General features: G+C 41.9%; 2 protein-coding genes across 2 annotated transcripts in view; one reads left to right on the top strand and one right to left on the bottom strand.

Annotated features, from left to right (window-relative positions):
• LOC111216572 (parvalbumin-7-like) overlaps positions 1-13,044 on the bottom strand; it is a 33,612-nt gene extending 20,568 nt beyond the window's left edge. The window contains exon 1 of the mRNA XM_022738121.1: positions 13,015-13,044. The gene's annotated coding sequence lies outside the window, so the exon portion shown is untranslated. The remainder of the gene's footprint in view (positions 1-13,014) is intronic.
• Positions 1-15,686, top strand: part of ncf4 (neutrophil cytosolic factor 4) — a 29,610-nt gene that overhangs the window by 5,468 nt on the left and 8,456 nt on the right. Inside the window, exons 4-6 of the mRNA XM_022738120.1 lie at positions 4,238-4,308; positions 5,052-5,179; positions 8,365-8,413. Coding sequence (XP_022593841.1) covers positions 4,238-4,308; positions 5,052-5,179; positions 8,365-8,413 — 248 coding nt within the window. The remainder of the gene's footprint in view (positions 1-4,237; positions 4,309-5,051; positions 5,180-8,364; positions 8,414-15,686) is intronic.

The raw sequence follows: 15,686 nt of genomic DNA, 5'->3' as shown, positions 1-15,686 counted from the left end.
CGGGCCCTGATCTCTGCGGGCGCGTGATTTTGATTTTAGGGAGCGGAGATTATATATCCTAGTGTTCCCGTGGAAATCTTCCTCTGCAGGAGCCTCTATCGCTCAGCTTGGCAGGTTCTATCTTTACCCTCTGCTGCCTTCGCTATGCAAGATGCTTGTTGCTGAAGCCCTGAACCCCTTCTGTTGGGAGGTTTCTTCCTGTTAAAAGGCGAGTTTTTCTCCCTTGACTTTACCCTGTGAAGTCCACCGATAAGTTTTATTATGATTTGGAGAATATACAATAGAAGCTTGAATTGCTGCTGGTGATTCCTTCTCAGTCGGTGTACAGCTCAAGATATGTGCGAAACAACATGATAGTTTGATTGGGTTATTTCTTTTGTGAAGCTGACATAGTTCGACTTGGTCACAAACCATGCTTACAGAGTGAAGTATTTCCAACACTACAGGGGCCCGTCCAACATTAATGAAAGCCTCATCAGATGACTCCAGTGTTTTGCTGTGTTTCACTTTCTATTCACGCCTTGACTTAATGATCAACTCGGTCACACTCGGTCTCTAATGACTCTGATCCGCACAGGGATGCCTGAGATTGGAAAGACAAGGAAATTCGATGAGAGAGTGGTGCAGTCTTTCTTTTCTTCGAAGCGTAATCATTCAAATCCAAGGACCGTAAAACTAGATCACATCAAACGCTGACACCCAAAGGTAAAGTTTCTCACTTCCTGTTGGCTGCTAAAGCCAGTGGAAACATCCGTGTGGTATAAAGTTGTAAGATGACAAAGACAAAGAGTCGAGTTGCATAAGGAGAAATAAGAATGAGAAAGAGACAATGAGGAAATAAAACCAACGGAGCATGTCTGGATCTTTAATAGTCTAAGGTCCAGGGAAGAGAAGTCATTGGTCCATTCAAATGAGCTGTTGTTAAAGGAGATTAAGCGGCGGGAGGAAGCGTCTGGACCGACCACAATCATTGGCCGTGCTGCTGTGTGTCTGTGTTTGTCCTCTTGTCCTCATCTGCTCGGTGGCTCCAGTTTTATTCTGCAGCTCATTGTTTTCCCATAAGTCCGTCTGTCTGGGAGCCGCCGTCAGTGTCCGTATCGATTATCGGAGGCTGGAAACCAACATCACCAATAAATTGAATGGGGTGGCTCGGGCCATTGGTTTGGGAGAGATGAGGACAGAGAGCGAGGTCTGTGTGTGTGTGTGTGTGCGTGCGTGTGTGTGTGTGTGTGTGTGTGTGTGTGTGTGTGTGTGTGTAGATTACGTATAAATGGAGAATCAAACTGCACTGTAATCACACTCAAGTCACAGCGAGATGTATTTCTCTTTCTCTCCTGACTCACGGCTTTAGTTTAGTTTAGCTGTCAACGTTTGACTCCTGTTTAACAAATGAAACGTATATTTGGTTTAAAGGTTTAAAGACACATTTATAAGTTAATTTCTGCATCTCTGCATTAATTCATTTAAGTTATTATAGTTATCATAATGTTTGCCAGACAGTCTGTACAGTAGATGTTACTCACTGATCTGCAGGCGGCTCTGGAGGAAAACCGGGAAAACAGGGAATCACCAAATTCTCCTCATGAACCTTGTGATTCATTAAGCCGACGTTAGCAGCCAGTGGACAGTATTACTGATCTTTCTAGAGTTACATTTTCAGAGGAGCCTCGTCTGTCTTATCTTCATGGTGCACCTGTGGCTGTTGCTTCTGGCTGCCAGAGCTGGATCCGATCCGATCCATTAACACAAGGCCTCTGCTGTTCTCTGATGGCTTCACTCTTTCCTCTGCTCCTGTCTGGCCTGCCCTAAGTGTCTCCTCCTGCCTTTGATGTTTACTGTATTTGCTGTGTGCCAGGCAGTGGAGGGGGGTGGGGGGTGGGGCAGTACAAATGATTCTTTTTTCTTTGGCATGGCTTTAACCTGCTTAGAGTCACTGCAGAGCGGATGTGTGTGTGTGTGAGCCACTGTCAGTGGAAGTGCATTTGAAAGTGAAGGTCAAAATCAAATGTAAAGCAAGTATTAAAAGATTTTGAGCTGTTTGTCCACATCAAAATGTATCTATGTATCTGTCATGGCAAAAACAAACCAACAATAGTTTACAGGTTATATCATAGTTTACCAATGAATTTACTTAAAATCTTCCAAATTATTGCCGTTGATGCTTGAGTAAATATTGTTGCTGACATGTGAGTGAAATTGATATCCAGCTAATGCCTAAACTAAAACTAAAAAAAAGAGAGAAATACATGAAAACTGTGATATTAGTGATACTTTATTGTGAAATCGTTAACATAAATTCTTCATCTGATTTAAGGCCGTATCTCTCATTGTCACTTGCTATATTGGGAAAGTTCTACTTTCCAACAAACTCTGATTTAGCATCTGCCACTGAGGGAGTCTGCTGGATAATATTAGATCTGATGGGTTTAATTGCACTGCCAGATCTCATCAGGATGGAAGGGGAATAAGAAAGACGGGAGGGAGGAGGAAGACCGAGGGGAGGATGGGGTGATGAGTAGGAGCAGAAGAAAAAAAAATAATTGAAAAGGATGTAGGTCTGTTTGGTCAAATTTGAGCAGTTTTGATTAATGAGAGCTACATGATGGAGAATATTTTAATAACAGAATCACACATTTGTTTCTTCCTCTTTTTTTGTTGTTGTTTTTATTGCAAATTTCCATCTTTCTATTTAGTGTTTTCTTTATCTGATTACGTCTTTTCTTCAGTCACACGAACATTGTGTGGGCTAAATTCATCACAGATCTTTCAATATAAAACAAAAATAGAAACTATTAGATCCAAGGTCAAAAGAACATTTATTCAGTGAGGCCCCAGGAGACGGAGAGGTGAGTGAATGATTCATCAGTAAGCGAGTAAAGGAGTGAATTTGTGTCTGCGAGTGATTGAGTGAGTTATCGTGCTCAAGAGTGAATGAGGTGAGAGAAATTGAGGGAAGAGAGAGGGCTGAATATTGTGGCTGAGGGTCATTAAGACTGTGCTAAATCTGATTTAACAGCACTGTTAGACGGCTTTGGATGAACTGTTGAGGGCCCTGATTTAGAGCCCGAGAAATCTGTGCTGTGCCTCATCAGGGACTTGGTGTGATATCGAGGATGAAGGGTAATACGATATGTTTCAGGAACCATCCTGAAGGAGTATTTGTCTAGTTAGGGGGAAAAAAATAAATGTAACTTCTGCTTAAAATATGCCAATACCTACACATTCTGCTGTGATACATCGTGGTTTTGCAGAAATTGAACAAGTGAACCGACGCCGGGGGCCAGATGCATAAATGTGGAGATGCAAGACTTGAAGTTTACATCCATACTCTTCTCATCAGATTTACAAAACGCTGCATATGGTTCTGTTTTAAAATCTCACTCAAAAAAATTCACTTGCATGGGCGTTAACACAGTCACTGCTGTAGTATTTACACCAAATACAGTGTCAGTAATTCATTAAGTCGTCACACGTGTACCTGAGGACAATGTTTAGCTTAGATCTGGAATAAATACCCAGGGAAATGGCCAAACTGTTGGAGAACAACAAAAGCAAAAGAAAGTAACAAGAAAAAGAAATAAGGAATAAAAATGAACAAACAAGTCATAAAAATAAAGTTGATTTAAAATGATTTAAAGGTGACCTGTGGAGTTTTTCTGTAAAAACAAACGTATTGTGTATATTCTTGAAGGCTAACAAATGTGTCGCAGACTTTTCTTTCCTCGTTAGGCGTTTGCAGAGAAGATTTTCTTCTTTAATATTTGAAAATTGTGCGCACCATGTTTTTGCTCGCCAACGGAGTTGTTCATCATTCCCTTTGTTGCCACATTGCTAAGCTTCTCGGTGCATTACCGACTCCGTCAATCAGCTGAGTAGAACGTATATTGCATCGCCCTCGTGCATGTGTGTCCCTGTGCAAGTGTCAAAAACTCCACAGGTCATCTTTACATTTTCTTGGTGTGTAAACTGCAAAAACTGACTCATTTTCTGCTTTGATTTTTACCACAAGACACTGAGCTGGCTCTAGAGAAAACGTCTGTTCGCCTGGTCCTAAGTGCAGTATGTGCGAGGTTTACACATTCTGCATGTTTTTCTTCTGCAAATATTTATGTTTATGTGTGGGAAATGATGTAGGCCTTGATTATACATTATACATTGATTAAAACTCTTGACTGACTCAGTGATTTCATCCCTGCGCTTTTTTTGTCTTCTTCTTTGTGAACATGTCTCTCTTTAGGAAAAGTCTTCATCGGCAACAAGCAGGAGATTGCAGAAAGCAGAATCCCTGAACTCAGCACGTACATGAAGGTAATCACCTTTCATTTTGTGCACAGTGCAGACTTCAATTTTGCACAAAGGAAAGAATTGTTGGCATGCTCGGCATCTTCTGCAGTGTGCAGTAGCCTACAACTTGGTGGGCTGAATGATGCTGTAGGTGGATAAGCACTGACTCGGATATTTCAGCAGTAGTTTGCCGATCGAGCTCAACACGTAGGCGTTGCTGCTCTCTTCTCTTTGCTCTGCCCTGTGCCCACATCACGTCTGACTGACTGTAGTTGTGGGACTTTTGACATGTTTCAGCGTTGCTCCATCGCTAAAAACACGATCAGGTTCTCTTTCTCCCACTCACTCACTTCTCTTTTCTGCTTTACTCTCTTTTGCTGCAACCTACGTGATTCTCACTTTGCCACACTCTCTCGCCTTCGCTCGCCTTGCACTTGTAATCTTTCTCGCTTCATCTCCTCTCTTTTCATCCACTCCTTCCACCCAGCTCGCTCAAATCTCCCACCGCCCGACTTCTCCTTCTCCTCTTCCATCAAACTCCCACTCTCCTTACACCTCTCTTGTATCTCCGCTTACCTCTACCCGTCCACCCTGATCTACCCTTTCTCCCATCTGTCCTTCATCTCCACCTTTCTCACACATCTTCATCTGCATCTTTCATCCCATCCCTTTTGACTCCGTCCGTCCCTCCCTTCCTTGTGATCCAACCCCTTTCCAGCTCTGTTGCCTCATTCTCCCTCTCTCTCTCTCTCTCTCTCCTCTCCCAGAGGTTGCTGGGTCTGCCAACATGGTTCCTGCTCGATGAGGCTCTCAGGATGTTTTTCTACCAGACGGAGCAAGACAGCCAGCACCTACCGCGAGCCCTCAGGCGTCTCCGCCCACCTACCCGAAAAGTGTAAGCGCATCTTGCTCACAAGTGCAAAACGGAGGCTGACTGGTGGTAATGCTAAACAGCTAGCTGAACTCCAGATGTGACATGAATCCGTAAACTGTGACTGTGAGACGCCTCGACAGCCAATGGTTTTTTCTTTTTTTTAATCAGAGCTTCTTATCAGAAGAGACAATACTCCAATTATACAAAGTGTTGGAGGGTGCAGAGGTGACAGCCTTGGTGAATTGGGTTTGAAGCTGAAGTACCTGCTATTAATGAAGAAGCAGGTTGTTTGTACCACAAGTTAATTTGCATAAATCTCTTTCTGAATAATAAATCATGAAGGGTCTTAGTGAAAGAAGCTCAGGCCTTCAAATTTGACCTTAGTCTGTGAAACATTTTGATCACTAAGAGGGGAAACTGCCTCCTTTATTGTTCAGAAGTGACCATGATTAGGATCAATCTCGGGCCATTAGCCTTTTTAGAGCAGTTTTTCTCTGAAATAATTATGTTTCAATGTGAAGGTAGATGGAGCAGATGGGGTGCAGGTTTTGTGTGGATGTGAAGGCCGATGGAAAGAGGGAAAGGACGTGAAGGAATTTCCCCTGAAAAACATAAAACCTGGAAGTTCTGGAAGAAAACCCCACATAAGCACACACATACGAATTAGCAACATGTTAAAATGTTAGCTGTGTTGACGTTGTCGAAAATGTGGTTTTAACTTTTGACTCAATGATCACTGACTCATAAATTACTGTAATTTTATGATACAGCTAATCTATAATACATGCATTTTACTTCATAATCGACTTCCCAGCTGTCAATCCAAACAGACGTGTGTGTGAGTGAGAATAAGTACTGGAGGTTAGCATTTTGCTCAAGAGCACTTTGACAGGAAGCTTTTGAAGGACAAGTGAGCTGCTGAAACACCGAACACATGAACATCTGGATGTCTTCAAACACAAGGACACTCGGAGAAATGTTTAAGCAACAATTACCATCTCACTTGAAAATGTGTTTGATTGGTTATATAAGAGAGACCTACAGTCCATCATCCTGACAGAAGCGGTGCTCTGCATGAACAAAGCCAAAGCTCGTTCACCTTGACTCCCACTCATCCGGATTCTTCCCAGTTCCAAGCTCTCCCGTCCTCGTCCCCTCCATCCTCCAGCTCATGACCAGGACATTGCTCAAAATTCACCATATTTATGAGGGTTTTAAAGTGGTTTAATGCTTTTCTGAGGGGGCAATGAGCGAGTAGCACGTAGCTTCATCAAGTATTTTAATGACAGGGTTTGTATAGCAAATGATTGTACAGTTAGATTATGTTTGGAAAAGGCTCTGCACTCTACTGGGAGAAGTAATCCCCCAAAACAAACACATCTATCAGCATCAGCTCTCATTCACAAAGCTGAGCTTAAAAGTGGTGGAAGTTCCTGCTGCAGTAAACTACATCGGCATGAAGGCGTCAGTTTATAATGACTGTAAACCTGCATGAATATGATTGGACTTCATTAGTCAGCTGGTAACCAAGCAGCCAATGAATGAGCCACTGCTTAGGCATGAATAAAGTGGCTGATTCCAATCAGGTAATGCAAGTGAATGCAACTAACACAACGCTCCGTAAGTCTTTTATCAGAACAAGTAACCTATGTCAGATATACTTTTGAAATAGGTGTAGAAGATTTATATTTTTAGATACAGTCAAACCATGTGTTTGATGAATGAGAGCATCACTGGCCTGGAAACTAAGTGGATGCACTGAATATAATGATGGATATAAAGCCAGAGAAAGTATTATATCTATTTCAATAAGTCAATACATATTCATTTGCAGATATTTTCGATACATGCATTCATGAAAACTTAGATGAAGGATGGATCAATGAGAGAGAGAGTTGACATCTATCTTGTGTTTGTCATAGTAAAACCGGGGCCTAAAATACAGAACCATTACCCTCTATCCCAGTGACAGGTGATACAGCTGTGCAACAAGACATAAATATTTTACATCAAATCAAAGCGAGGCTGTCCTGAGTTATGATGCCCCGGTTTGGGAAAGAAGCGCTGCTGCCTGGACTCCTCCTGTCTTATCCTTACACTCTCTCTGTCGCAGTCGTAAAAGGATGGAGCTAAGTAGCGAGGAAAGTGGTGGAGGTGAGGTTACATAAATTTGGCAGAGAGAAATCCACAGAGACTTTTTTACGGTCTACTTCCTCGTTCATAACGGCCACTGGGGCATCTGATTGGCCCATTCCTCTGTGGTCAGGTTACATCAGTAGGAGATGTGGTAAAAGAGGACTCTCTTAACAGGAAATGATGCAAAGGGAGAATCTCATTACTTCCTCTGCTCTTGCATCAAGCCTGCCTTTATTTATACGGACATATGATCAGTTTTTTGGCATATGAATTGTACAAAAAACTTTGCTATTTCCTCTTTCGAATGTTGCTTCACATTTGATTCTCTCATTGTCCTAGAAAACCAGTTGCATTTTGTCTCATAGGTACAATACGTTACAGTCAACACAAGTGTTTCCTCTAAACTTTGAACTTCTGTCTGTTTTTTCTTGCTATTAAGAGTTTTATTATTCCATACTTTTTACAAAGGGATCTTACATTTTTTTGTGTGTATTTTGTGTTCGTGCATTAGAAAAATAACACTGATTAAACTTAAGTATAGTATCTCATAACAACCCTGTCTTCTATAATTTACGTTCATATACAACGAAACTGTTTCCCAAATTAAACTGTGGTGGCAATGTATTTATGCTCTGAGACAAGGTTTTTTTTTTTTAATGGATGAAGCGCTACATTTTTTGATAGCAGTCGCCAGGAGAAGGTTTCACATCGTACAAAGTGCCACTGCTACAAACCGTCACACCAGAAGCTGCGGCTCACACACACCCTCCTGTCTGTGGTTGAGTTTAGGCAACAAGAGCGTTGTTGGTTGAGATTAGGGAAAGATTGTGTTTTCTGGATCAAAGTTATGGACTGACTGACAGACTGACATTAGCATCTCCTCAGCCCTTGCTAGCATGACTAAAATACACAGATTAACTCTGACAGGAGCTATAATTTACAGAAAAAATTTCAGACATCTAAAAGCCTTAAATTGTCCAATTTATGTTGCTTCAAGGGATTAATGCGTCCGTCACACCTGCAGACAATGTTCACTTAAACGAGAAATCTTGTCTCTGTTTGTCTTTTAGGAAGACAGTCAAACCAAAGATGGACCTCTTCTCCTCCCCCAGGGCGGAGGTATGTGTAGTTCAATTTTTTTTTTTGTTGTTGTTGTTGTTGTTGTTGTTGTTGCTTTGGTTACAATCACCATGGCGACCCACAGAGAAACAACTTCCTAGTGAAAAACCATGCAGATTGCACTACATCATCCCGAGAAATACGTGTCAGCACCCTGGGTGTGTGACAGCATGTCATGACACACACACACACACACACACACACACTGTCCACGACACTGCATTATTTTGTCGGTACTTTAAAACTCACGAAAAAGAAACAATACACACAAACTCATGGGACAAATCAATAAGCACGACTTCATTCGTCACATTCTGTGCCACACCTTTCCTCCTCCCTCTTGCCCGTGACCCCGTTGACCTCATCAATAGTTCCTGCTTCGCTTCACTTCCTTTAATAATTTCTGTATCCATCTCTCCTTTCATATTATCCTCCCTCTCCCTCCTTGCTCCCCCCCTTCTCCTCCTTTCCCCACCCCTCCCTCCCCTTAAACAACTCTTAAGTTTGTCCTTGTTTCCCTTTCCTCTCCCTCTCCCTCTCCCTCTGCGTCTGTCCAAGGTTGTGACCATCTCTCATCCCTCTCTCCCTCCTCCTCCTTCGCATCCTCTCATTTTTATTCCATTCACACGCTCCTCTCCTTAATAAAAGGAAAAAAGAAACAGTTTGTGTGTCTCTGCGAGGTTTTCTAGCCCGTGTGGTTCAGATCCAGGAGAGGGAATACAGTGAGGTCAAAGGTTGAAGTGGTAATGACCTGCCAATTAAACTCTCCAAGGAGCCAATAAAAGGTGTTTTTTGTGTGGTCAGCACAAGCCTTGACTCACCTTTTAACACACACACGCATACGGTTGTACTTGTACTATACTTGTGAGGATTCTTCTTGACATAACTACCTATTTTTAATCATCGCAGGTAAATACTTAACCCCGACCCCAAACCCTGCACCTTCAAACAGCCCATTGAAGGCGTGAATAACATCCAAAATGTCCTCACTCTTAAGGTCTGAAACTCAAATTGGTCTTCACAAAAACAGAAGTACAAGAGCACAAACATGTAACCTTGCGAGGCAGCTGGATTTCTTACAAGTGAGAATCCATCTTGCCGAGCTCCAAGCTATTCGCTTGTGGCTAACAGGAATTAGGTGGCGAGACGACGGCGAGAAGTGACTGTTCGTTTGCAACAGTGGCGGCTCCTAAAGAGATCAGTGTAGATGCTGCTATAGCATCAGTTATGTCCGAACTGGAGAGGAAAGAACGGCACAGAAGGCTTCTCTCGATGGGACAGATGTTTTCGCTTTTCTCCTGATAAGAGTTTGATTTAGAGTTTGATTCTCTGGTGGTTGTGATGAAAATAGGAAGGATGCAGAATCTGAAACAATTAACTGATTAATTGAGATATTAACCATCAGATTAATCGATGATGAGACTCTAGCTCATACTGTATTGGCAGTTTGTAAAGCTCATTTTAGGGAAGATTGTGTGTGTGTTTGTGTGTGTGTGTGTGTGTGTGATGCAGCTTTGCTCAGTTTTGTAAGTGACTCTGTCTCCAGTGAGTACAAGCTGTAATGTGAGCACATGTCTGCAGGTGATGTGTGTGTGTTTCTGCAGCTCATGAACTCTTGCGCTTTATCCTTTTGCAAAAGTGTTTAACTTTTTCTAACCTCTCGCTCTACACAGAAAACAGTAAACTGCAACAAACACAGCGTATCGCTCCCCGCACACTCCAGTGGTCTCTTGATTGCCAAACTAAGAGCAACAACTCCATTTTACTCTGTCCTCTCTCTCTCTCTCTCTCTCTCTCTCTCTCTGCCTCCCCTCTCTCCCACACAAAAGTAAAACACTGGTGTACTCTACTCACGAAGCTGCCAGCCTACTCACCATTTATTTTAGCTCTTTCTCTCTGGGAAAAATGAGCGCTCCTCTGTGTGTTTGTGTATGTCCTGCTGTGTGTTTTTCCAGCACAGGAAAAGTGGCTGTTAAACTCTGTACAAACAATGATCAATGGCTGGTCTGAGCCTGATGGATAAGAGGAGAGCGCAGGCATTTGTCACAGTAGAGCTGGTGCAAGCGTTAGCGTTTACGCTACAACACTTCATTCCACTCCACTTAGTATTAGCTCAGGCTTAGCCCCACGCAGCGCGATGAGTAATTGTTGGCGGTGGCGCTATGAGCTTCAAACAAGGTCAATGGGACAGGCTGCTCTTCGTGAACATGAGCTTTTAACGATACACAAGCTTGAGGGTAGTTTGTCTGATGTGAAAAATTGGGGAGAGAAAGACTAAAGACGCAGGAACAGAGAAAGGAGAGAAAATAAGGTGACAGGATGTTAGAGAGGTGAAAAGATGGAGCGTAAAAATGAGAGACGAACACCCATAGAATTAGAAAATTAAAAATCAAGCAGGTCCTGAATCGACTGAGGCTCAGCTCTTCCTCTTTTGCAGTGAGAGCCATTAAAGCAGAAATTAGATCCTATTTTAGATAAAGACCTACCTGGGAAAAAAAAAGCAGATATGCAGGTTCACTTAGTACTTCTCCTCACCAGGAAGAATTATGACCGTACCTCTACTACTTTCACTGTATTATGAAGTGAAATTGTGCAGTAGACGGTTCATTATATGGATGTGAGCCATTATGACGACGTAACTGTAGATTCAGCAGGGTTGATACTGGAGGTGTATTCGAGACCAGCAGTGTCAGTGGATGTGTTTACACATTGAGTTTGAACAATGAATATAAAGTGCAAGGTGATGAAATTGATGTCATCAGATTACATAAGTTTTAATGTTTGTTTCTCTTTCTTTCTTTCTTCCTCTTCCTCTACTGTATTTTCAAAGAAACACTTAATCATTTGATTCATGATTCTAATGTAAAAGGGAAAAACACACAGAGAATAATGACCCAACTCTGCAGCTCTACAGAGCTTTGTAGCCTCCTTTGGTCTCACAGCACATTTATTATATGGTTCAGTCTTATTACTCTCATCAGACCTGTTTCCAGCAGCAGCAGCAGACAGGTGTTTTCAGCTGAACCCATTAAACCCACTCTCCCCTACCTGCCCATCACCAAGCAGCAGAGAGACACATTTAGCAGGTAGCCAGTGAAAAAAAAAAGTGAAGCATCTAGCAACGTAAGAGCCAGATATTTTCCACAGTTAGTGGAGAGCAAAACTGAGCACTTAATTTTGTCAGGAACTTTTTCTAAAAGCAAAGTACAGTAATTGTCGCTTCATGTCTGCCAGATGGGTTAAAGGGACTGATTGTTGCCAAACAATCAATTGGTGCAGCTTGAAATTTGCCAAAGAAATGGAAAACGAAGTGGTAATACAAGTGTTTTAACTGCTTTCACCAAGAAATAACCTCCATTTAATTGCATGAATCAGGTTTATCTTAAGTAGTGTTATGAAATGCACCCTCTGATGTTTTCATCTAACTAACATTCATGCAAAATGTCCATGATTTGAAGGCAGGTTTTGAAATCAAATACCTAGATAAGAACATGGGATTTGCTAATGCCCAAATACATCCCGCTTTGTGTGACAGCCAAAAAGCAGGAGTGACCTCCACAGATATATACGCACAACCTCTGCTCATTCTTCTATAAATATACATGCATATCCTCCTATGATCCTTCACTCCAGGCCCTCAAGGAAGTGGGCCATCTACTTAAAAAAATACACTTTCATTAAACGTCAGGGAGAGAGGAAAAAAAAAAAAAACTCAATTCTCATCTCCTCCTCCCTATTGCCAGACTAACGAGCTGAAGGTTTAACAAGCTCATTAAGGCGGGGTCGGCGCGAGTCTAATTGTACCAGATGATTGCTCCTGTGGCTGGATGAACCCAAGGGCTGTGTGGCTACATTTAGAGACCAGCTCTTCTCTGGGCGCCCAAGTGCCTGCCCTGGATAAACTACAGTGTATATATATAGTGAGAGGAGACAGAACAGTCTCTTTGTTTGCTTAGCATGGCTGGTCAGATTACAAAAACGTAATTGAGGCTATTGCATTTCAAACATTACAGAAGACAGATTTGTATGGATGTTATCTGTGGCTGCATTGCATTCTGGTCTTTTGATACTGCTGTGGGTAGGAAATTGGTGTCTTTTGGCTTTTTCTATGATTGATCTCATCCTGCATGATTGCAATAGCAAAACTTACAAATAGTTTTTTTACGACACAAAGATGGAGGCAGTAATTCAGAGGTATGAAACCTAGGTATGTGGCCAGATGTTGAGATCTGCAGAATGCAATCATTTGGCACCACCACTACTTCTATGATCAAACCAGTTTGCAATATTACTCAGCTACACATTGTTAGCATTAACAGCTGTTTACTTACCGATCTATAAAAAACATTGTGAGTTCAGCATCAGACTTCATTCTTTTTCTCACCAAGAGCTGTTGTTTTCCTTCTATTTGTATCACTTCTTTAGCTTGCTAACCAGTTAACTGTCTTGTCACTTTCCGATAGCGAGTCAGTAGCACTGCTCAGAGGACGTATTGTAACCTCTTGTCTTGTAATAGCGACGATGGCTGAAGCTCTTGGCAAGACTAGCAAGCTAACAGCTGTTTGTGCTAATGTTAGCTATGTAGCAAAAGCAAAACTTACAGATAGCTCCTTTGAAGCCTCAGCACACATATGGTATACCCTCACAGGTGATTTCACAACAGTGGACTCCATGTGCATTGACATCTTGCTAACTGTACTGTTAGCATTGTTTTAACTGTTGGGATGGGACCAACTACACCTTTGATATTCTTATTAGTTGAAAGAATCAAGTAATAATTAATAATTCACAACATAGCTTCGAGCAGAGTTCTCATTCACCAAAACAGGGGTGGACAGGGCCTTTAATTAAGTCCTACTGCTCTGGTGTTGTGCTAATTGACGACTATTTACCTGGCTGATGAAACAGTTGACCAATTAGAGCTTTTAATTAAAACTGGGATGTCATTTTTCATACAACCAGTAGCTACATTACCTAGCTGCATCCATGTGAAATGAACTGCTCCCTCATGTAGTAACCATCAAAGCGTCTGTGTCAATTAAAGATGACATTGGTGGGATACATCACTTCCTACTGATTGATTAGAGCAAAACTAAACAAAATACGAGTCCCTCACAATCAGAGAGTGGCTAATACGTGATGTCAGGCCGAATGAATGAACTTGGCCTGTCACAGATTTTGCCGGGTGAAAATTGATAAACAGCTGACTGATAGCCTACACATCCTGGTTTTGATTTATTTATTCCCCCCTTCTTCACTGTTTACACCTTTTCAGTCATCTCGAAGTGAAAGCTGATGAACTGAACGCCTCTTTTTACGCTGTTTATGCACGCCATACTTATACAGTCAACTACTGCATCGCCTATAGAACTGAGTTGTTATGATCACTCATCAATTCAGCTCATTTTAGTAGTTGGCTAAAGTGTTAGTAGAGAGAGATGAAAAAATAATAAATTGGATGAACAACATCGCCTGTAATAGAGACAAGGGGAGAAAGACAAATAGAAGTAAAGGGATAAAGAGGTGGAACAATGATGTTGAGGAGATGGAGACAGGGAGGGAGAGATGAAAGGAGGTGTAGAGGGAGGGGGAATTGCTTTGTCACATCATATTTGGTGTTTGTCTTGGAGATAGTAGTTTATCTCATCCAACACATTTTCACATCATCTATAAATTACAGCCAGCGGCGGGTCAACACTATAATAAAACAGTGTCTGGAATAATGCATAAAAAGTAACAGCCTTGAAGTCAGAGAGAGAGAGCGAGTGTGTGTGTGTGTGTGTGTGTGTGCGCGCTAGTGTTTGAGTGTGTGTGTGTTTCCATAGGGTCAGGGTAATCTCAATGGATTGTTAATCCAGCTAGCTCCCTCACTCCCCAGCTTCATTAATCTGCCACCAGCCTCTGTCTCATTTTTTGTAGGGACACACACACACACACACACACACACACACACACACACTTGTACATGCAGTCATTCAATTGCGCACATCCACGCTTGTTCATATACTTTAAAGGTACAAACCGTAACGTTTTCAACATGTCAATCCCAATTTTTGATGTCAGCAATATCAATTTGATTTATTTATTATTGAGGGATTTCGTTCAAATCTGGTACAAACATTCGCTTGGACTCACAGTTGAGCTGATTCGATTTTGTTAGTCAGAGGTCAAAGACGCTGTGACTTGACAAAACTCTTGTTTGGCCTTGTGTTTGCCATATCTCAGGAATGCCTAACTTACAATAATACAATACAATGCTAACATGCTGATGCTAAGCAGGTATAGTGTTTACCTTGTTCACTTTGTTAGGTTAACGTGTAAGCATGCCAACATTTGCTAATTAGCACTCAATGTCAAGTGCAGCATTTGATGGGAAAGTGACTCATTTTGCAGGTATTCAGTCATGAACCAAAGTATCGGACAGTTAAAAATTTCGACCTGATGTTGGCGGCAGAAGAAAAGTCAGTGAATTACCAAGGAGATTACAGTTCATCCTGAGGGGGACATTGTTTTGTCTCTTTCTTTCTGTCTCTCTCTCGCTCTCACACACACACACACACACACACACATTGACAGCAGACCTGTCAAACTGGCTAAAAACAACAACTCATACATGTTTATTTGCATACAAAGGAGGGAAGTGAGATCCGATCACTCACTCACTCACTCACTCACTCACTCACTCACTCACTCACTCACTCACTCACTCACTCACTCACAGAGTCACTCGCTGTGAAACAACCGCGTGAAGATGGCAGTGATCTATCAGCCCTCTGCACCCCTGCGCCTCTGTTTAACTTTCACTTTTCTTATCTCCTCCTCCTCATCTCCCTCCTCTTCCTCCTCCTCTTCTTCACCTCCCTCCCACTGCTTTAACCGCTCCTCGTCTCTTTTTCTTTTTTTTTTGGTTTCGCCGTTCCTCTCTAAATCTCCAGCTCTATTTCAGTTTTACCATCTCTTGCTCTCCTACTGTGGTTTCCTTTCTTTCTTTCTTTCTTTCTTTCTTTCTTTCTTTCTCTCTGAGCTTCAGTTGATATTGATAACACAAACTTGTGTGTGGGTGAGAGTGTGCACATATGTTTGCTTTTGGCTCAACATGTGCAAACCAGATTCAGCTTATTGTCATTGCACAGTACAAGTAGTAGTACAGTGAAAACATTATTGTCTCTTATGTGTTTATGTATGTGTGTGTGTGTGTGTGTGTGTGTGTGTGTGTGTGTGTGTGTGTGACTGTAATAGGCTACTTTATCATCTGTCTTTTGAAGGAGTCTCT

The sequence above is a fragment of the Seriola dumerili genome, unplaced genomic scaffold, assembly GCF_002260705.1.
Source record: "Seriola dumerili isolate Sdu_G_001 unplaced genomic scaffold, Sdu_1.0 BDQW01000035.1, whole genome shotgun sequence".
Taxonomy (NCBI): Eukaryota; Metazoa; Chordata; class Actinopteri; order Carangiformes; family Carangidae; genus Seriola; species Seriola dumerili.
This window is presented reverse-complemented; position numbering and strand designations above follow the sequence as displayed.